At 39.3% G+C, this 22,796-nt stretch overlaps 3 protein-coding genes across 5 annotated transcripts in view; all 3 read right to left on the reverse strand.

The window, feature by feature from the left end:
- Window positions 1–360: 360 nt before the first annotated feature.
- On the reverse strand, window positions 361–4,386 carry LOC306863916 (52 kDa repressor of the inhibitor of the protein kinase-like). The gene is made up of 5 exons (XM_079407511.1): window positions 4,094–4,386; window positions 3,413–3,533; window positions 2,972–3,052; window positions 2,787–2,826; window positions 361–2,545 (listed from the first exon to the last, which is right to left on the reverse strand). The coding sequence occupies exons 1-5, from the start codon at window positions 4,180–4,182 to the stop codon at window positions 648–650; spliced, it is 2,229 nt and encodes a 742-aa protein (XP_079263637.1). The 5' UTR covers window positions 4,183–4,386; the 3' UTR covers window positions 361–647.
- A 153-nt stretch (window positions 4,387–4,539) lies between these two features.
- LOC306864086 (cytoskeleton-associated protein 2-like) lies at window positions 4,540–8,783 on the reverse strand. Of its 3 annotated transcripts, none has more exons than XM_079407799.1 (7): window positions 8,603–8,755; window positions 8,180–8,246; window positions 7,296–8,053; window positions 6,324–6,663; window positions 6,140–6,200; window positions 5,708–6,023; window positions 4,540–5,620 (listed from the first exon to the last, which is right to left on the reverse strand). In XM_079407799.1, exons 2-7 carry the CDS (start codon window positions 8,207–8,209, stop codon window positions 5,332–5,334), a joined length of 1,794 nt encoding a protein of 597 aa, XP_079263925.1. In that variant the 5' UTR covers window positions 8,210–8,246; window positions 8,603–8,755; the 3' UTR covers window positions 4,540–5,331. The 3 variants fall into 3 exon arrangements, with proteins under 3 accessions (XP_079263925.1, XP_079263926.1, XP_079263927.1); XM_079407800.1 differs by having other exon boundaries at window positions 4,542–5,620; window positions 8,180–8,261; window positions 8,603–8,783; XM_079407801.1 differs by having other exon boundaries at window positions 4,542–5,620; window positions 8,189–8,246; window positions 8,603–8,730.
- Window positions 8,784–12,434: 3,651 nt separating this feature from the next.
- The window catches only part of LOC306864458 (LHFPL tetraspan subfamily member 6 protein), a 50,296-nt gene continuing 39,934 nt past the window's right edge, over window positions 12,435–22,796 (reverse strand). The window contains exons 3-4 of the mRNA XM_079408478.1: window positions 17,771–17,869; window positions 12,435–13,694 (exon numbers count right to left, since the gene is read on the reverse strand). Coding sequence (XP_079264604.1) covers window positions 13,576–13,694; window positions 17,771–17,869 — 218 coding nt within the window. The 3' untranslated portion in view covers window positions 12,435–13,575. The remainder of the gene's footprint in view (window positions 13,695–17,770; window positions 17,870–22,796) is intronic.

A 22,796-nucleotide genomic window follows, 5' to 3' on the forward strand; every position in this document is an offset into this window, starting at 1 on the left:
GTGGGAAAAATGTGGGAATAAATTAATAGTTAACATGGTTACTTGATTCTTCAATCAAATGCACAGGTCTCAGAATTGTTAATGTACCAGTAAAATAGCTCAAAGGAGCTAATTTGTAACAAAACCAAATGGAAATAATTAGTAAATATTTTTATTTATATATAAAACATTATCTATGTGCCTGATATAAGTATTAAAAATGCAATTTTCTATATAATAAATTGCAAATAAGTGAAGACCATTTCTATATGCTAATGATAATAGTTATAATACATATAATTGTCATTTTTATTTGACATCATAAACTATCATTTAATATCACATTATATCAAAAGATTAAGAACAGAAAACAAGATTTTTCAGAATTAAAATTATTTAATTCTGAAAAATGCATTTAACAGTTTCAAATCATGGAACTGGTCAGCAAAAGATCTTTTTAATATTTTCAAATTCAAACTGGGGGTACACTTTTATATACACCATGTTAAATGAAACGGTAGAACAATAAGAAAAGGCTCAAGTCCTGTTAATCTTGTATGACCGTACATAAAAAGCAAAAGTAACAAAATTATAGCTGTAAAATTACAAACTGCTGATTGACAAGAGTCATCATACTGCAATATGTAAGACTGTGCTGCTGCCTGTAATCAATCACGATTCTCTGACGGCTCACTATGTGGATACATTTTCAAGTATTTCTCCACCATGCTGTCCAAATCATGCTTAATAGCACAGTTAATATAGAACAGAGCCATGCTCTTGTTTCTGTGATGCACAGGTGTATCTTCCAGGTACGATGTCAGTCGTTGTTTCGCAGTGCTACATTTGTCATTTGTCAGAGCAAAGACTGGCAGATTGTACAGGACTTTCAGGAGAGCACACACGTTGGGGAAGAACTTCACATCGGACAGCTGAAGCGTCTCGTAGATGGTTGATGGCAGTACAACGTCTTTAGTGCCATGCTTCCATTTGATCTTCCAGCAGTGTAACTCGGCAGGAAAGGTGTCTGGGTTCAGCAAGTCATCTTTATAAATGTCTACACTGGTCTCCTCTGCGGTGTTGAACTTCAACTGTCCCATGATGGCAGGGACAAGTGACAAGGACTTCAGAGCCTTCAGGTGATTTTCAGAGAAAAGATCAGACAGCTCCTTAATCACATGGCTGACCACTGGAAGGGTGACTTGCTCTTTATAGTAGGTCTCAGGCTGGATTTCCTCACCAGATGTTGGTCGTTTTCTGAAGTACAGCCTGGGTACTTTCACTGGGATTTCAAGAGCTGCAGCCAGGTTAACAGCCTCCTCAAACCAGAACTCATGGTAGACCTCGATATTCTCGTAAACTTCATTCAGCGAATGCAGAACTGCAGTTAGACTGCTAGATGCGAAGAAGACCTCGTTCGTTTGGCCTTGCAGATTCTTACCAAAGGCTCTGGAGAAGGAAAGCGTGTTCTTCAGCACCACTAACGTCATGACAAATTCAAAATCGGCCAATGCCTCGGATATGACAAAGGCGTTGTGTGCTACATCATCGCTCCATTTGTGATCTTCATTATCATGGATGCTATCCATGCAAAGCAGGAGAGACTCCAGGAGGTCAACAGCTACTTCAAATGTATCATGCTGCTCGGTCCATTTCGAGTAACAGGCCTCTTTGAGGACACTGGCCTTTTCTTCGTTTCCCTGGTAGTAGATCGAAATAGCACTTTCCAGCTGATTTTGTAACAATGGTGACTTACTGAAAAATGCATCCAGCTTTTTCAGGGTAGACATGACGAGATGCACTCCTGTGAAGGTCATTGTGTTAGCCAGGCAGATGTTTAGAGAGCAACTGGAGCAAGGGGTGAGAACCGCTAGCGGGTGTAACTCAGCTATTCTGGCCACCACTGCTTTGACCTTCATAGCGGACACACCAGAACACAAATATGCCTGTCCTCTGCAGTACTGCATGTCCAGGCCACATTTCTCGGTCACTTCAGCAATAAGCCTCTTGGTGATAGCCTCCACATCACCTTCAAAAGGCAGAAACCCGACAAATTCTTCCCGGAGGCAGTTGGTCTTGTCCACAAAACGTATGAACAACGGGAGACGGCTCTCTCCGCCTATCTCAACCAGGTTGTCTACAACCAATGAGAAAAAGCGTCCTTCTTTAACTTCAGCCAACAACTCTTCACGAACGCAGTTTTCGATCACTTCCAGAATCTGCTGCAATTGAGTAGAGGAGCAATACTCAAGGTTTACAGGCGACCCCTCAAACTTCTTTCTGAGAAATTCGTCACCTGCGTTGATGCGGTACTCCAAAAGTGCCTGGAAGTTGCTGGGAGTGAAGCTTTTGCTTCGGGGTTCTTTGTCGGAGTGCCCATGCAGAGTGATGTTCTGCGTTCCCATCATCACCACAACATCAAACAAAGACTTGAGATACTCTTTATTCAGCGTTTCCTCATCAATGACCTGAGGACTGCTGTCAACCCCATCGCCATTTTTGCTCTCACTGATCTCTTTGGTTGTTGCCTCACTATTATCTTTTGTTGGCTCACTTTGGGAGTCCGCTGAAAATACAAAAAAACAACAAAAACAATATTTGTGTAAATTCAGTAATTATTTTGTACACTAGAATTCATGTAAATAAATAGAATGTGTCAAAGAGCTTTATTACAGCATTACTAAATAAAAATCCCTCTAGATTTTGCAAGGAGGGTATGTAAATATGTGAGAAAATTATATTGTAATATCTCAATAGTTCTGAATCAAAAAACAAAAGAACAAACAAAACACACAAAAACAACTCACATTTACTCTTCTTCGCTTCAGGGGCATCCTTATTTTCCAACTGTTAGAAACATATCTAATTCATTACTAAAACATTCACATTCAGTATTTAAGCATAGTTGACATTTAGCTACCTTAAAAATGTTAAGAGATAGGCTTAATACAGTACAGTAACAACTCATCGATTAATACTGAGCATCTCTTACCTCATTATTCGACCGTTTGAGGGAAGGATTGTCAAATATGGTTGGTATCGCATTATCCTTCAGTACAGTCCTGAAAGGGCTCTGGATAATAATCACAATAATGTGCAATGCAATATGTTAGAGATCATGTTATTTATTCATGGGAAGTTATGATGTCAAACTGTTTCATATGCCATACTTAAAACGTTTACACAGTAATTTTTAATTCTTGAATAATTATTGTACTTGCAGTTTTTTTAATATTTCTATTTTCACTGAAATTTGTCACACAGCAGGACTATTTAAGTGAATCGCAAAGCGAGCAGAAATACAAATACACCCTTTCCCCGATACATAGCCTATACAATTTCTTATATTTTAAATTATAATTCATATGAAGGTAAAGTACATAAAAAAATACAATTACATATGAACTACACAAAAAGATTAATAACAACTTACGGTTTTGGTTATCAAGTTAGGTTCAAAGTGTCTGGCACACAGTCTGTGGTATTTGTTCAGATGGTCTGGTGTTTTGTCTTTAAGGTCTGAGCGACTGCAGTTTTCCACCCATTTCTTGCACCTACAGAATAAATATCTTATGCATGGAGGGCTTTTAGCATATACCATAGCACATTAATGTGGATATAGCATTATGATACTGTAAAATAGTGCATATTCTCTGTATTGTTTTTACTGTAATATACAATGTTGATTGTGTCTAGCTAATACACAATGATTTGACAATGATTGTGCTAATACACAACATACATAATGGGATCAATGTAGTTCATATCTATGACAGATACTTTCAGTAACTTACATTCAATCAGAACTGCGTTTTAACAGCCAGTTGGCCTAATAAACACACTTTCTTATCTCATTTAAACAATACAATTGCAAAGTAAAACTGGGCATCCTGATAAACAACTCCCGGTTATATAACAATACTTTGTGCAGCATGTAAACACTATATATTGGCATCTGATCTGCCTAGCAGCTAACTGGCTCAGTGCAGCTCTGCATACAATGCCTGTAACTTACTGGAAAATAGATGAAGGTTTAAACGGAGGTTAAACACGAAGTCGTCTATCGTTTAGATGACAAAGAGTAAGCTAGGTGAACAAAATGTGTGTAATTTACCTCTCTGGGTCCCGTGGAAACCTGAAGAACGCCAGCACCGAATGAGTGCTGTTCCTAGAGCAGTTTAGCGCCGCGCAGAAATTAGGCATCGTGCGTTCACTCTGAGTCGGATCTTTAATAGCGAATCAAGTTCATTGGACTCACTGTGATGATATTCCGTCCAGAAAGTTTTAAAAAACGTAGTTTTAGAGACTAATAAAGTGGTAAATTGATCGGCACTCTAGTGCTTTGTGTGGCCTGGAGGAGAAGCGCGTTGGAATTCGTTTCCGTCCCACAATGCTTTGCTCGTGCACAGCGAGTTCAAATTCCCAGCCAATCAGCGTGCGCTTACAGGATGAAATTGGCGGCAGTTTGGGAGGAACCGTGGAAATGTTAGAAAAATACATTTATGAGCAATATTAGATAGAGGTGTCATTTACTCACATGATTTAAAGACTTAGTGTTTTCTGAATAAAAAAAGAAATGTTTACTTTCATTGCATTTCCTTCCCATACAGAAATGTTTTCATTAGACACATCAGATAGTAAAACCAATTTTTCTGTTACACTGACACTGATATATTCTTTATTAAGGTGTCATACAGTCACTAGTTAAGTGATCACAATTATGGTTAAAATACAGCGAATGCTCATCTTGCCTTTAAAAAGACACGGTCACTAGTAAGGGATTAATGAAATCCTCTAGAAAATAAGTATAGTTAATTAAAAGACTTTACTGTAGGTTCAGAAAATTACACATTTAAAAGAAAAACTGAACAGTAGCAACAGCAGAATTAATGACATCTTAAAAATCTTCAAGAGAAATTACAGTGACAAAAGCAACACATTCTTTGGTTTCTTCATTTTTCAAAACAAATCAACATCAAAAAAACTTTTTACACCCATGTCAAACTTTTTTCCACTTCATCTTCCAAGTTCGCAAAATGAACAAAGCAGTGTTGAGTTAAAATGTTAAAAAAACAACAAACAGAAAAAAAGCTTTTTATCCACACACACACTGCATTAGCCTTGTTAGCATTGAAGAGAACTTTTATAATAGTGCCTATAAATCAAATTATTGTCCCTAAACTGTTAAAAGCCATTGCAGTTAAGAGATCATTTAGCAGCCCAATGCAACAAACACTTAAATATTAAAATAAACAATTTTTAATAGTGTCATATAGTATACTTAAAATGTAGGTGTTACATATGCTCATAAACGACCAATTTGAAAGTGACATCAACATCAGGTTATACCGCTTAACTGCATACTTTTGCAAAGTCTTCAGGCTGATCAGGCAGGTTTTCCAGTAGCGCTGGGTTTTTTCTGTAGATGTAAGCATTTGCGTCTGCATCGTCCATCTGCACCAGCTCAGCCAATGAGGAGACACAAGTATCGTGGTCGTTCAGCATACCTGGCAGACGAGAGGACTTACGCAGGATTCGTGTCGATCGTCGAACAGGAGTCAGAAACTTGAGGTCTTTGATGGTGCTTTTGCGTCGCGAGCCACTGCCTGGTGCCGTTTCGCAATCGATTATCTTTTTTACACTGTAGGATAAGAAAACCAGATGAACACTCAAACTTCTTACAAATGTATGTGTCTTTGTACATACCGTTAAATGACCCCAAATTCACCTTTGCAGATATGGAGTCGTTTTCACATTGTATTTCACAATGGATGCCCCTGCCATCTCTGGAGTGGTGCTGTTCATCTCCTCATCACTGTCATCATCTTCACTCGCAAATGGCTTCTTCTCCTTAGGTTCCTCATCATCATCCTCATTCTTTATAATAGGTTTCTTAGTGTCTTCTGTAAGCTCACTTTCTGAGTCTTCCTCATCTCCCAGTTCCTCCTCTTTCAGAATTTCAAACACTTCATCCGTTTCCTGCTCCTCCACATGCACTTCCATTATTTTCTCTGCCACCATGTCAGATTTGTCAACATTTACACCTGTTGAGGATGGGCAAAAACATATGAACAATTTATAAAAATCACATCACGACTCAAAAAGAGTAATATTAGTGTTAATTAGCAATTCCTGCATAAAGAATATGAATGGGACTCACCATCTTCACATGATGAGGACATCTCCATTTCCTCCAATTTATCACACAAGTTCAACACCAACTGCATATTACATATAAGCAAAGCAGAAATTACGATTAAAAAAAAAGACAAAATACATCAGTAAATATCTCTCTGTCTGTCCATCTATCGGTTTCACGAGTAAGACTCTCTTATGGTTCTTACCGACTCCATTCTTATTTCTGGATCAACTGGCAAATCCATATCGCTGTTGTCCAGCAGGTCCAGTGTGGTATTCATAATATTACTTGATCTCCTAGAACACACTGATTTATTGTCAGGGACTTCGATATCATTAGTTTGGTTGTTGGTCTTCAATGGAGTGGTTGGTTTTACAGCCTCAGTCTGGACGGCAGGCTCAGACTGGGCACCAGTTGTGGCTTTGGGTCCAGTTTTAGGCTGCGGAGCTGGTTTTGGTTTTCTTGAAATGGTTGCCGACTTTTCCGTGATTGGAGGCCTTTTCAGAGCCTTTCCCCTAGATGCCAGCCACTCTGCAAGCTTTGCTCTGAAAGTAGAGTGCAAATGAAACATTAGACAATCACATCAATATATTCTCTTCTATCAGCACATTGTCACACTTTTACGGTTAAAATTAAGCAGGTTATGCCTGACTTAAGTTTCTAAAATACATAACCTATTGTTCAAAAGTTTGGTGTCTGTAAGATTTTATGTTGAAAAGTGAAAAAAAGTCTCAAGACTGTATTTATTTGAGCAAAAATACAGTAAAACAGTAATATTGTGAAATATTACAATATAAAAACTTTTCAATTTAATGTAGTTTAAAATTTCCTTTATTATTGTGTTGGCAAAGCTGCTTTTCAGTAGCGTTACACAAGTCTTCAGTGTCACATAAATTAACTTCAGAAATCATTCTAATATGCTGAAAATATTTCTTGGACACATTTTTATTAATCAAATAAGAATAAGAATAATATTCTTGTGGAGAGCGTAATACATTTTTTTTTACCACTATTCTTTGGTGAATAATTTTTTGTAACATAGTAAATGTCTTTAATCAATTTAATCCATCCTGTCTGAATAATAACAAAAAAAAAATGTATTAATTAAATAAATATGCGCTAAATAATCGTACTCTTAATCAACCCAAACTATTTGATGGTAATGTATTTAACTTACCTTCTCTCTTCAGCCGTCTCTATTTGTACTTTGTAGTGGCTGACTGTACTTGTGACAGGCCTGCAGACTTTCTGTTCAGTGGCGGCTGTTTTGGGTCTCTCCACTTGCACCGTTATCTCTTTCTTCTTCGAAGCCATGGCTTTGCTGATGGCCAATTGCCCTGCAGATAGAGGGGCTTGGACCTTTTGAGGTATCCGTTTATGGGAAACAGACTTCTGGACTGGTTTTTCAGTGGCATTCAGCTGGATATCGGAGACAGATTTCGGTCTAGATGACAAAGCAGAGTTTACTCTGGGTTTAGTGGATGCTGGCAGGGAAGTAACAGACTTGGACCGAACTTTTGGCAGTTCAGGTTTTGAAAACACCTTCTTTTCTGTGGTCTTCACATCAGCACTGGGTTTTCTGAAACAGTCGATTTTAGACTGTATTACACGACCCTTATATGTACCAGGTTTGGATTTCTGGATGGCAGAGATGGTAGAGGGTGGTTTTTGAACTTCTTCCACAAGCTTCCTGTGTCTTACAGTCTGCTGTGTACGGAAGGCCTGGCTTAGTGTGTTACGCTTAGTAGGATCAGCATTAGTTTTGGTCTTCGTTCTAGCATCCTTTTCCTTCTCTCTTGTTCCAGAGTTATCCTCCTTAACATCATTCTTTGACTGAAAGGGTGCAGACCTACAAATCACTTTTTGTTTTGATACAATACTGCTGGTGACTTGTTTTTTTGGGCCACATACTGGTTTAGTGTTTTCCTTGTTGCTCTAAATAGAAAGAATAAAGGAGCTGAATAAAGCAAACTACATTTTAAGCACACAAACATCTGTGACACATCTAAATGCGAGAAATCTATAAAAGAGAAAATCTGCTTCACAAAATGCAATGATCACCTTTCTCACCACTGACTCCATTCTGTGCATCTATAAAGGACAGCTCTTCAAAGAGGATGATTTTCCCCTGCAGAACATCACACTGTTATAACATTCAAACAAGAGAAGATGAACTTTTGACTGCTTTATTTAGCTGGGTCATGTCTCACACGCTTTGTGTAAAATACAACAAAATTAGACAACACATATTTTTGTGACTTTCATTTTAATATTGTTATAAAATAGAAATCGGTGTTGCACCCAGACATACAAAAATCCCGCATAACACGTCTAACAGATTAATTCAAAATATTTCCCACTTTTCTATCAGTACTAAGAATCATGGAGGAGTTCCCATTATATTAGCACGCTTCAAAACTATCCAAATCATGACAATACTCACAACAAACTGATAACAGTTGCCAAAAAACAGCATCTACTTACGTTATCTATCGCTCCTTCAACCAGTCAGATATGACAAGTATAAATATCTCAGTTTAATAACTGAATTTGAAGAAAAAACCTCCTCAGATTCAAGCACAGCCCACGCTCTTTCAAACTAGTTTGAGTTTAGGTCAGCGCGGCGAGATTCAGACCGTTTGTGAGTCACTCTAGCCTACGAATCGTATTGGCTGCTTCTGATCACGTGATTAAAGTTGAGTTGGCCCCACCCCTTTTACAGAAAGCTGGGAGCAGTCTGTTTTGAACCAAAATAAAATTCCTCTCATAACTGCTCAGTTTTAAAAAACTGTTGACGAACCCATCTGACCCTAAAATCCTGTCTAATGACATTAATGCTTGATTTAATTTTAGATAGCCATAGTCTTGGTAAGAAAACGTGTTTTATATATATATATATATCATATATCATTAAGTAAATAAAATGTATCTAAAAAATAAATGTTTTGAAATTTTTCCTACTGTGTTACATATTTTTACAGAAATAGAATTCATGACAATAGAATAATCTTTGACAGAAATATGACATTTCAATTTAAGACACAGCATTAATATTCAAAAGCTGACCGTCAGAATTCAATAATTGACCAACTAATAATATATCAGATAATTGTAAAAAAGAGTCTATTGTGCTTTTATTTTTTTGAATGTCCCAGTTCATCTTTGTGAAATGTCACAATTTCTAAGTGTTAAAATGAACTGCATCTAGTCTTAAATTTATCATTTGTTTTACTTCATTCAAATGAATAAGACTTTTCTAAAAGGAAAATATTTATTATTGATCTGTTTTTGCTATTAGGAAAATTTTAAAACCCAATTTTGCTCATTTTCAAACAGCCTTTAAAGTTTATTAAAGGCTTAAAATCTATCATTTAAATCTATAATGATCTTATTTTATTAAATCTATAAAGTCTTTACAAAATCGTAAAGCCCAAAGGTGTCTCTGCTAAATGAATTTAAAATATGCTTGTGATGCCCTTTTATTTTTTTCTCTAATTGTATTTTATTTTGTATAATTTGGTTTATTTTCTTTTTTTAATTATTATTATTTTTATTAAAATGGTCTCAATTTGTATTTACAAAATATGTAAAAATGTGAAGAACTTGCTGTTGAACTTTGTAATTTTGAAAGTAAAAAAAATAAAATAAAGAAAGAAATGTACAATTTAGTTTATATTTGATTTTGTCCGTGTGAAAATAACTCAAAAATCTTAATTTAAGTCTATTAAAAAGATGAGAAGTAAATTTCATCGCAGGGCATAAATCAAAGTATGTCATTGAATATATTTATTCCAAACACCTGCATACGTACAGAATGCAGTTTGGATATTCTCCTATTCGCTCAAAAGGCCTGACACATGCGTCAGTGCATAGCAAATTACACTGGGCCACTAGATGGCAGAAGATTCCACAGCCTTGATGCTCTAAACCTGCTCTATGCAGAATATTAGAAACCCACAGTGTGAATTTGAAATGTGCCTGCATTTCAGTGTGTGATAATGAGTAAATAAGGAGCTTATAGCTGTTAGGCTATGACTCCAACTGTGATCTCAAATTGCTTCCCTGGGGGTTCCACTTTAATTAATGCAATATTTAATTCATGAGATATTCTGCTGACTGCATCATTATGTGAGGTCTGTTACACATGTGTGGTCATTTCTGCCAGTTAATTATGAGCTTTATTTAAATTAAGAAGGGCATATAAACCTGTGTGTCTGGACCAATCTCCTGTAAACCAGAGGCAAGAGGGAACAAATAAAACTGGTTTGATAACCAAGCATAACCAACTTCTCGGTTATTCCATTTCAAGTAGACATTGACCTGAAAAGCATTGTTTTCTCATTGGGTTTACAATAAGACTTAAAATGAACATGGATCTACTTAGCTATCATTTATATATACACTCACTGGCCACTTTATTAGTTACACCTTGCTAGTACCGGGTTGGACCCCCTTTTGCCTTTAGAGCTGCCTTAATTCTTCGTGGCATAGATTCAACAAGGTGTTGGAAACATTCCTCAGAGATTTTGGTCCATATTGACATGATAGCATCACGCAGTTGCTGCAGATTTGTCGGCTGCACATCCATGATGCAAATCTCCCGTTCCACCACATCCCAAAGGTGCTCAATTGGATTGAGATCTGATGACTGTGGAGGCCATTTCAGTAAAGTGAACTCATTGTCATGTTCAAGAAGCCAGTCTGAGATGATTTGAGCTTTGTGACGGTGCACTATCCTGCTGGAAGTAGCCATCAGAAGATGGGTACACTGTAGTCATAAAGGGATGGACATGGTCAGCAACAATACTCAGGTAGGCTGTGATGTTTAAACGATGCTCAATTGGTACTAAGGGGCCCAAAGTGTGCCAAGAAAATATCCCCCACACCATTAAACCACCACCACCAGCCTGAACCATTGAGACAAGGCAGGATGCTTTTATGTTCTTTACGCCAAATTCTGACCCCATCTGAATGTCGCAGCAAAAATCGAGACTCAGACCAGGCAACGTTTTTCCAATCTTCTATTGTCCAATTTTGGTGAGCCTATGTGAATTGTAGCCTCGTGTTGTGCGTTCAGAGATGGTATTCTGCATACCTTGGTTGTAACGAGTGGTTATTTGAGTTACTGTTGCCTTTATATAATCTCTAACCAGTCTGCCCATTCTCCACTGACCTCTGACATCAACAAAGCATTTTCGTCCACACAACTGTCGCTCACTGGATATTTTCTCTTTTTCGGACCATTCTCTGTAAACCCTAGAGATGGTTGTGCGTGAAAATCCCAGTAGATCAGCAGTTTTTGAAATACACAGACCAACCCATCTGGCACCAACAACCATCCCACGTTCAAAGTCACTTAAATCCCCTTTCTTCCCCATTCTGATGCTCGGTTTGAACTTCAGCAAGTCGTCTTCACTACATCTAGATGCCTAAATGCATTCAGTTGCTGTCATGTGATTGGCTGATTAGCAATTTGTGTTACCAAGCAATTGAACAGGTGTATCTAATAAAGTGGCTGTGAGTGTATATATATTTGTATTTTTTTTTAATAATAAATGTTATTCAATCCTGATGTTGCAAGAGAAAAAAGTTAAACATGGCCTACAGTTTCTCATGTGAAGTAGAATTCACATATGGCATTGATGGCAACCATATGGCTCCATCGAAGCATCAAGCCAAAAACAAAATCAACCAATCCCTGTCTTTTATTTAATCTTTCCACTAAACCTAGTTGCATACTAAGCCTATTTCTGTGAGGGAAAATATTATTGCTGGTGTGGTATCAAAATAAGACTCATGAGATAATGACTCCCCTGCTTCTCCCTATGAAGGCTTACTCTGCAAATAACTACATTGCATTTAATCTAATGCAACAAGCAGAATCCTTTATGATGTGAATAACCAGCGTTTCTAAACTAAACATACACAGCTTTCACCCTCATTTGCTACAGAATTAGAGTACAAGTTGCACATTAATAGCTTCACCTGCTACGGTCACAGAATATGATGGTCACAGTGTTCAGATTTTGGTAACCAATTTGGGTAACATTAAAGCCATTCTGTGAGAAATAGATAATGGATTTTGGTGGCTGCCATGGATAATGTGAATATTAGGAAATATCTGAAAGACATCAGACCATCCAAAGACTCATCTACCTGACTCGAGACAATACAAGTGTAGAGACAGTAAATCGTCCATCAAAATTATTGAAGTAAGAGGGAATCACAGCGGTGAGATGATCTTAATACATTCAGACAGCTTGTTTTCCCTGAAGTCTGACAGAAACCTGGCAAAAACTCCACCACATGTAACATTGATTTCCCATTGTCTTGCGTTTAATGCAGCTTTCCACAACTGGCCTGTCCTTCTCACTGACAGGTTTAATGTAGGGGAAACTGTATGAACTCTCCTCCACTCAGTCAAGTGCTAAACCAGGGTGAGGTTTGATGATTATCAGTAACAGGCAGATATTTGCATTTCTAAAACAACAGCTGACTGCAGAGCGTGTGTTTGCTGATAGTGCTAAATGGGAACAGCAGATAACTTCAATAACTTCTGATCAGCCTTTACATCTTCCCACAGCGTGGATCCCTGCAGGTTCGCATTCCAGCGGTGAATACTTCCGCACTGCATCACCCTGTCGGAAATTAACACCCTGCAATCCATCATTCCAAAGATGAAGATACACGCAGGTTAAAAATACACAGATCAGAAATGTTTAGTTTATGGAGTTTCTGTTTAGAGCAGTTAAATAAAAGGCATTACAAAAAACAAATACACTAATAAAAACTCTCAAAATGAACATTTGTAAAATGCAATCCTTTAAATAGAAATGTTCATATATAATATCGCCACCAATTATTATTTTTTAAATGACAGTATTTATTTACAAATGCAGTGAAATATAATGGACAATTACACATATGCTATATAAAAGTTGTAAATACCAAACAAAGATCATATCAGACACAATATATTGTGATGTATATTATTGCAGCGGAGATATGAGAGGCAATAACAGGACATTAATAAACTGCATAATATAGAATAGGTTTTTGTAATAATCCAATATACCAAAACACAACAACTTAAACTACCAAGAATACTATACTTACACAAACACGATAAAAAAGGAACATATAAGAGATAGTAACACAGTAAGTTCCTTCCGAACACAAAAATTCAAAAGTCAAGTCATCTGATATATTTTCCTTTTTAATGATACTGGCACCACTTTAAATGCAAAAGATCCCAATGCAGGCCAAAGATCAGTCGTAAGATAAATCTCAAGTGGGAACTGCGACGGAAAGGTCATCATTCAGTCATGTCTCCTTGTATATGATATGCGTTCGGGAAGTGCACTGGATGTAGAAGCTCTCTGAAGTGAAGAATGAAAGTCATGCCCATATATGCGGTGTTTATAGTTTCCTCTACTGTTGTTTTGTCTTCCACATGTTTAGTAAGGGTAGTGTTTCTGTTTCTTCCCTGCGAAACATGCCATCCACGTGCACAACAGCATTGCCACCACAGCTCCAGCCCCGGTGCAGTAATAAGCCCATCCGATCTCACAAGAACCTGAAAGAAACATCAACCTCAACATCTAATACTCAAAATTGGTTATGTTCACACAATATATATTGTGAGGCACAATATATTGTTAAATATGACTTTTGTATATTGTATAGTTGGCATACAGGTGACGCCAATAAATTAAAGCATACATTTAAATAAAAACAAATATTTTTTTTTACTTTTTTAAAAATGTTTTTATTTTAATTTTAATATATTTAGTAAAATACAAAAACAACTAATAAAATAGAATTTATTACTGTGATACCACGTGATCCTTTAAAATATGAAGAATCATTCTTTATTATTATCAATGTTGTGTTGCTGTCAGAGAGTCACCACAGTAACCGCAGGCTCCACCAACGACACTCACCAGATCCCAATACCCTGATTTCTGATCACCGCCACCTGTCAGCACTAATCAGCAGCACTCTATCCCTGCACTCCTCCCGTTCACTCACTGTCTGGTCTCATACATTCTATGTTGACTAACCTGACCCACTTACCTTTTGTCTACCTACCGGTTGCTCCTGTGTTCCTATCCCTGTTCTCCATAGCTCCTGTGCTCCACCGTCTCCACGTGCCGCTGTTCCCTCTGGATCCCCTGGGTTAGGAAACAAGGACATTTACACACAGATAAGCCCCAAGAGACTTTCCCATTTCCCGCCTGTTTACCCGGACTTACTGCTCATCTCATTCCTCTCTGCTGCTTTTCAATAAACCTGTTGTTTGTATTGAACTTACCTCTGAGTCCCGTGTCTATCTGCTGACAGAAGACCAGACCAGAACCGACAACCGGAGATGGAGTTCTCGAACCCCGCAGCTGCGGATCCCCTCGAAAAGCTGGTCAGCGCTCTTCGAACAGCTCTCTCTCCTGTCACACACCTGCCAGTCTGCCTCTGCCAGTCCCATGGCCATCCCTGCAAACTATTCGGGTGAGGCGGTTGAATGTAGTGGTTTTATAAATTTTCCAGTGAACGAGCTAAAGTTGCCTTCCTGATCTCCCTGCTACCTGGACGGGCATTGCTCTGGGCACGAGCCATCTGGAACTCACAGACCACTATAATTAACTCTTTCGATGCATTCTCTTCCCACTTCAAGGAGGTCTTCAGCCTATCCACCGCCTCGCTTTCCATTGCCGAACAACTCATCCGCCTCTGTCAGGGAGATTCTTCGGCCAGTGACTATACTCTGCAGTTCGGACGGAACGAGGCAGCGCTACTCACTGCTTACCATCAGGGCTTGGATCCACAGATCAGAGCCCAGATGGTGGTCTATGATGACACTGTCGGTCTGGAGAGCTTTATGCAGAAGGCCGTTAAGATCTCCCAACGTCTTACAGCTTGTCAGTCGGACATAACCGCTCATTCTCCGTCCTCACCAGCTGCCTGTCCTCTGGTACCAGAACCTATGCAAACGGATACAAATCGCCTCTCACGCACTGAGCGTGCCCCAACATCTCGCCACGGGGCTGTGCCTCTACTGCAGAGTTCCGGGGCACTTCATTCAGGTGTGCCCCTCTCGCCCAGCTTTGAGTACCCTCCAATTGGAGCCTGCTATCTCTACCTTACCACTACTAACTGTACAACTGTTCACCCCACGTCATTTCATTTCAGTACCTGCCCTCGTGGACTCTGGATCCTCAGAACAGATTGAAACAGCTTGATTTACCCCGCCAGAGACAGGCCGAGCTGAAGATTGAGACCATACAGAGAAAACCGCTCGGGCATGGGCACATCAAGTTCCGGTCTCCGCCGATCACTCTGCAAGTAGGCTGTCTTCATTAGGAGAGGATTTCCTTTCTGGTACTAGAGGGATCCACCGTCGATATCATCCTGGGACGTCCCTGGCTATCTTAACATTCCCCCGAAGTCAGATGGGATACCAGCGAGATCCTCCGATGGAGTAAAACCTGCATCCAAAACTGTCTCTCCAACGTCCCTGTATCCCTGGTTAGTAACCTGAAGCTCCAAGTTCATTCCCCCCTAGTGGAGAGCCCCGAACCTCGTGAGGTTCCAACGATCCCATCTGACTACCTGGCGTTCCAGGATGTGTTCAGTAAACAGGCAGCCACGAAGTTACCACCGCAACGGCCATGGGATTGTGCCATCGACCTGCTGCCTGGAGCTATACTCCCCAAGGGTCGAGTATTCCCCCTGTCCATCCCAGAGCGCAAGGCGATGGAGGATTACATAAAGGATGCTCTCCAACAACAGTTAATTTGCCCTTCCACCTCGCCGGGTCATGCCGTATGGCCTTTCCAACTCTCCGTCCGTCTTCCAGGGGTTTATGAACGAGGTGTTCCGGGAGTACCTCCACCGGTTCGTCATCGTGTACATAGACGATATCCTGATCTACTCCCAGAACCTGGCCGAACATCGCATCACGTGACGCAGGTCCTACGCCAACTCGGGAAACACGACCTCTACCTGAAGCTCGAGAAATGTGAGTTCCACCGCCCCACGGTCCAGTTCCTCAGCTACATCCTCAGTGCGGATGAGAACTGCAACGATTCCTCGGCTTCGCAGCCAGCATACACTCTCACTCCTCTAAGCTCGGTACTGGTGGCCCAACATGGCCCGGGATGTCTCCCAGTATGTTCATGGATGCTCAGTCTGCGCCGTCTCCAAGACTCCACATCACTTACCCACCGGAAAATTAGTCCCATTACCCATTCTGCTTTTCCGCCTGCCCTGCCAGAAGCTGAGTCCCCGCTATATCCGTTCCTTTACCATCGAGAGGCAGATAAATGAGGTCACCTTCCATCTCCAACTCCCTGCACGGTATCGTATCCATCCAGCATTGCATGTCTCACTCCTCAAATCTGTCTCTCCCTCTGTCACAGAACCCGACGAGCCTGCAGTACCTCCACCTCCTCCCGAGATCAGAGGAGCTCCTAGTTTACAGGGTGCAGGACATCTTGGACTCTCGGCGACGGGGTGGTCGCCTGGAATATCTTCTTGACTGGGAGTGATACGGGCTGGAGGAAAGATCCTGGGTGGCCCGGGATGATATGCTGGATCCCTCTCTCCTGGCCGAGTTTCACCGGAACCACCCTGACCGTCCCGCACCCAGAGGCCGTGGCCAACCCCGTCGCCGTAATAGGGCGTCAGGAGCCGCCCCTGGAGGAGAGGGTACTGTCAGAGAGTCACCACAGTAACCGCAGGCTCCACCAACGACACTCACCAGATCCCAATACCCTGATTTCTGATCACCGCCACCTGTCAGCACTAATCAGCAGCACTCTATCCCTGCACTCCTCCCGTTCACTCACTGTCTGGTCTCATACATTCTATGTTGACTAACCTGACTCACTTACCTTTTGTCTACCTACCAGTTGCTCCTGTGTTCCTATCCCCGTTCTCCATAGCTCCTGTGCTCCACCGTCTCCATGCTCCGCTGTTCCCTCTGGATCCCCTGGATTAGGAAACAAGGACATAAGCCCCAAGACACTTTCCCATTCCCCACCTGATTACCCGGACTTACTGCTCATCTCATTCCCCTCTGCTGCTTTTCAATAAACCTGTTGTTTGTATTGCACTTACGTCTGTGTCCCGTGTCTATCTGCTGACAGCTGCTTAATATGTGGAGAATTCTTAGAAAGATAATTTTGATGAATATAAATAAATATATAGCTATATTATTAATATTATTGTTTGTTGTTATCATTAATAATAATATTAATAAAATAACAATAATGTTTTTAATTTGAATATATTTAGTAAAATACAATTTTTTTTAAATATAATTTTAGTGATATCTAATGATGCTTTAAAATATTCTCATTTGATGCTCAAGAATCATTCCTTATTATTATCAAGGTTGTGCTGCTTAATATTTTTGTGGGGAATTCTTAGGAGGATTCTTTTGATGAATAAAAAGTCCAAAATAACAGCATGTATTTGATGCACAAATTCTTTGTAACATTTCTCTCATGTCACTACTGACCGATTTAATGTGTCCTTTTGGAACAAAAGTATACATTTTTTCCCTAAATAAATAAATACACAAACAAATCTTAGTGACCCCAAACTTTTATGGTGAACATAAAAATCTGAACTTGTGTATATATACCAACATACCAAGATCGAACTGGTCAGAGCTGTTGCCGCAAGTCTGTCTGACCTCCTCACTGTCCCACCCTAAAGGGTATAGGGCACATCCCGATCCAATCAGCAGCCCTGCAGAGAGAGAATACACACTGTGAATACAAACAGACCTAAAAGTAAACAAGAAGAACTTTATAACATGACTAAGAGCTCACATAGTATCCCGCTGTGTTAGGAGGAGAGCATGATATCTCTTGAAAAATAGATGATAGCCATGAAAAACAGCGCTTCATGGATTTTGTCATTGGTCTGAAAACCTATTATTTGTTTTACTGCAAACAATGCAGGATCATTAGCTCATTTTTTTTTCCATTTGACACAGATACTCCATCACATGCAAATGCAAACACACACCTCGGCAGAGACGATAAAGCACAAATCTTGTTTTCATTTGGGCTCAAGATCCAAACAGCTATGAAAATATGATAATAAATGCAGCAAGTAGCTTATTTATAAACGAGCTTCTAGGGAATTCTTTCATATTTTCCCTTTTATGTTCTCACCAATTCAGCAAAAAATAAACAGGCGTGTAATTCCCACCAGAAACATAAATAAGTTTCAATATGGCTCCTCCTCTCCAGTGAGCTCTAAATTCTTACCAGAATACTTCCTAATAAAAAAAGACCTGCATGTGCCTTCATCAACCCTGATGCTTTGTATTATGGTTGCTAGTGTCATAAAAAATATATATATTGTTTTTGAAAAAGTAAAAGCTACGCTTTTGATCAAAAATACAATGAAAACAGTACTATTGTGAAATGTTATTACAATTTAGAAGAACCATGTTTTTATTTAAATATTTTCATTTTTTTGTGAAAACCACAATACACTACCTCTCAATACTTTGGAATAAGTAGTAATAAGAGTTAAAAACACATTAAATTGACAGTAAACACGTTTATAATTTCTCAAAAGATTTACATTTGAAAATATATTAAAATAGAAAATAGTTATTTTAATTTGTAACAATAGTTTACAATATCACTGTTGTTACTGTATTTTAAATTAAATAAATGCAGCCTTGGTGAGCATAAGAGACTTACAGTGTAAATCAGTGGTCGGCAACAGGCGGCCCATGGGCCAAAAGTGGCCCGCCAGCAATAATATCTGGCCCGCGCCTGTAGCCAGATTATTTTGATAGCGGCTGGTTCTGAAATAGATCTGTCATGACAGCAACAGTTACTCACAATCAGAGTATGTGAGCGGAGTGGAGCAGTATGATTTTGTAAGGAGCGAGGAGCGGATTTTTAAGTCGGAGCGTCGTGGTTTTCACTGTTCGGACACCGCCACACAAATGTGGCTTTTTGTTAATTTTACACAGCGTAACAGCTCACCACCAGTTACAAAATACACTGTAACAGTCAGTCACAGGCAATTCTGGTTGAATTTTTCATCAATTAATATCTTAAATTATCCTTTGACTATGGTCTAGCCCGCCATTTAGTGGTGAATTTTTTTTTGGCCTGGTGCCAAACTTACTTGCCGACCCCTGGTGTAAATGATACATATTTATTAGCTAGTGCAACCATTCTGTGTGCATACCTATGCGTGTTATGTAATGTTTGGCTCTCTTTGTGTCTGGTTACAAATGATGGGTGTGTGATCATCTCAAGTCGTCTGTGGCGACTAGTTGTTGTCTGAGATAATGAGAGGACAGAGGACTGAACACAAAGAACACTCCCACACTGCCGCACAAGCTAAAGCCCAGTAACAGTTTATTTTTGGAATGATTTGCTTTCATTTGTACTTAGACTTTGATGTAACAGACATTCTTTGATATGAAAAAGCCTAGATTCCGGCATTATATCCCAGATCTGTAGGACTTGCTCCTTTTCAGAACTTTCAGAACTCATCTTTGTCTTTAAAATTCTTCAAATGCCCCCTGTTTCCTCCATCCATTCAAGCAGGCCTGAAAATCCATTACATTGAGTCAGGCACTTACAAAAATGACATTCTGCTTCAGAGTTCAAAACTGCAAAGGAATACAGAGGGAAGGGAAATAAGCTTTTAGTGCTTCTACTTTCGTTTCTCAGAGGCAATCAGAGAAGTTATGAATGAGTGATCGATAAGTTGATATTGGGCTAGTTATTATGTGTATGCGAGAGTGTGAAAAGAATGCAGACTTATGCAGAAATTAACTTCTGCAGATTGCAGCCATATTCCTTTCACCCTGGCGTGTGGTCGAGCATGTATGGTGAGGTTTGTAAAGTTGCGAGTACAGCAGTTCTCCTTGACCAAGACAAAAATGGACCATTGCAGTACTGTGAAACGAGGTGGGCCTTTCATCACTGAAAAGGTGAGGAAAAATTGACAGTGATAAAGTGAACAAGAGGGACGAAGTGCTGCACACTCACACTCTGAAAAAAGTCTCTCTGTGGCTTGCAACATGCTTCTGGTAGAATGCAGCACTGCGTTTTCAAAGTCATATTACCACTTGCATCTGAAAAGTTCTTAAACTGTATGTAGCGCATAGCATATAGTCAGTATATACTAATTAAACTGCACGCTAGTCAAAGTGTGTGCACTATAATAAAAAATATGCTCTAGAAAACTAGTTTTCACTTCATCAAAAAAACAGTATAATTCACTACAAAAATGTACTAAACAACTAGAATGAACTAGACACTATGCATTACAAACCAAGAATGCACTAACTGTCAGAATAAAAATAAACTAGACAGCAGTTGACAAAATAGACAGCATTTGAAAATAGACTAGATAGATTGCACAACAAAACTAGTGTGCAATAGGTAGCATTCACTACAAAAATATGCTACACAACTAGACTGAACTAGAATATGTATTACAAAACAAGTATGCACTAAATGTATCATATACTAGGCCGAGCAACCAACCAAACTAGTATACACAACTTAGCAGTCACTACAACAAATGTACTACACAACTAGACTGAACTAGACTATGTACTATATAACAATACAAGTATGCACTAAATGTAGTATATACTAGGTAGAGTACACAAAACTAATATACACTAAGTAGCACTCATTACAGAAGATGTACTACATAACTAGACGGAAAGACACTAGGGCATTACAAAACAAGTATGCACTAAATGTTGCGTATACTAGGCCGAGGGCACAACATTACAAAAAATGTACTACACAACTAGACGCTAGATTACAAACCAACCATGCACTTAATGTTGTATATAGTAGGTTAGAGTGCCCAAAACTAATATGCACTAGGTAGCACTCGCTACAGAAAATGCACTACAGAACTAACCTGAAAGACACTATGCATAAAAAAAACAATTATGCACTAAACATCGCATATAATAGGCCGAGCAAACCAGTATACAGTAGGTAGAATTCACTACAAAAATGTACTACACAACTAGACTGAATTACAAACCAAGTATGCACTAATTGTAGCATATACTAGGCCGAGTGCTCAACAAAACTAGTATGCACTAGGTAGCATTCACAACAGAAAATGTACTATGCAACTACACTGAAAAACACTATGCATAACAAAACAAGTATGCACTAAATTTAGTATATACTAGGCCGAGTGCACAACAAAATTAGCATGCACTAGGTAGCATTCACTACAAAAAATTTTTTTTACTAAAATTGTCACAAATCCGTTTTATGAACTTCCGTTCATTCACCACAAGAGGTCGCTCTTCCATCATATTGACTCTCACACTGCACAGACTGTCACACTTACACTGGACTTCAGTTCCCACAATCCACTGCACTCACAATCCCACATACGCACTCAGCTGCAGCCAATCACACACCTTACATAAGCCATGGACTTCCTCATTCAGATCGCTGAGTATTGTTTGCGCATATCGCTAAGCTAGTGATAGCAACGCTACGGAGCCTATTCCAGGGTCTAGTCTAGCCTTGTTCTTAGTTCATTTACCCGTGTCTCGATCCTAGCCTGCTATCTCGTCTCGTCTGTTTGCCACCTGTCCTCAAGTTTGTAGCTGTTTTTGGAATTACCCGCTGTCTTGCCATTTCGGACTCTATTCGTGCCTTGCCTGGACTATTGCTCACATTAGCAGATCTTCCCTCTCGTCAAGCCCTCTGGATAATGTTCGTCGATCAAAGACCCACACCTGTTTACTGAACTGCTCTTGTGACTTGCCCTCTATATACCTGTTTGCCAGTTTTTGACCCTGCTTGTGTTTGACCATGTCTCTGTTTAATAAAAGCTCAGCATATGGATCCACACGCCTCTTGTCTCGTCGGCCTCGTTACAAAACTAGACACTGCATTACAAACCATGTATGCACTAATGTAGCATATACTAGGCAGAGTGAACAACAAAATTAGTATACACTAGGTAGCATTCACAACAAAAATGTACTATAAAACTAGACATTATACAATATAACACAAGTATGCACTAAACGGCAAATACTAGGTACAGTGCACAATAAAACTAGTATGCACTGGGTAGCATTCAAGGCTGATCTATAAACTATGCATTACAAAACAATTATGCACTAAAATGTTGCATATACTAGGTAGAGCGTACAACAAAACTAGTATGCAATAGGTAGCACTCACTACAGATAAACAACAGAAAATGTACTACACAACTAGACACTACATTATAAACATTATAAACTAGAGTGCACAGCAAAACTAATATGCACTAGAAGGTCTACACCACAAAACAAATATGCATGAAAAAAATGCACTAGGTGGCCTACACTACAAAATAAATATGCATGAGAAAAGAAAAGAAAAGAAAAGTAAAGAAAAGAAAAAAAATAATATGCACTGCAGATGAAATTTCCTGTAGCTCAAATAGTAGAGCATGGCACTAGCAACGCCAAGGTCATGGGTTCGATTCCCAGGCAAAGCAAGAGCTGATAAAATGTAAAAACTGTAGCTTGAATGCAAGCGTCTGCTAAATGCATAAATGTAAATTGCATGCACTAAAAAAGCTGACTGTTAGGAATTGTGCGACTTATGCATATTGCCAGATTTGAAATAAATGGTTGTCATGCGGACATACA

The sequence above is a fragment of the Barbus barbus genome (genome assembly GCF_936440315.1).
Source record: "Barbus barbus genome assembly, chromosome: 45".
Classification (NCBI taxonomy): domain Eukaryota; kingdom Metazoa; phylum Chordata; class Actinopteri; order Cypriniformes; family Cyprinidae; genus Barbus; species Barbus barbus.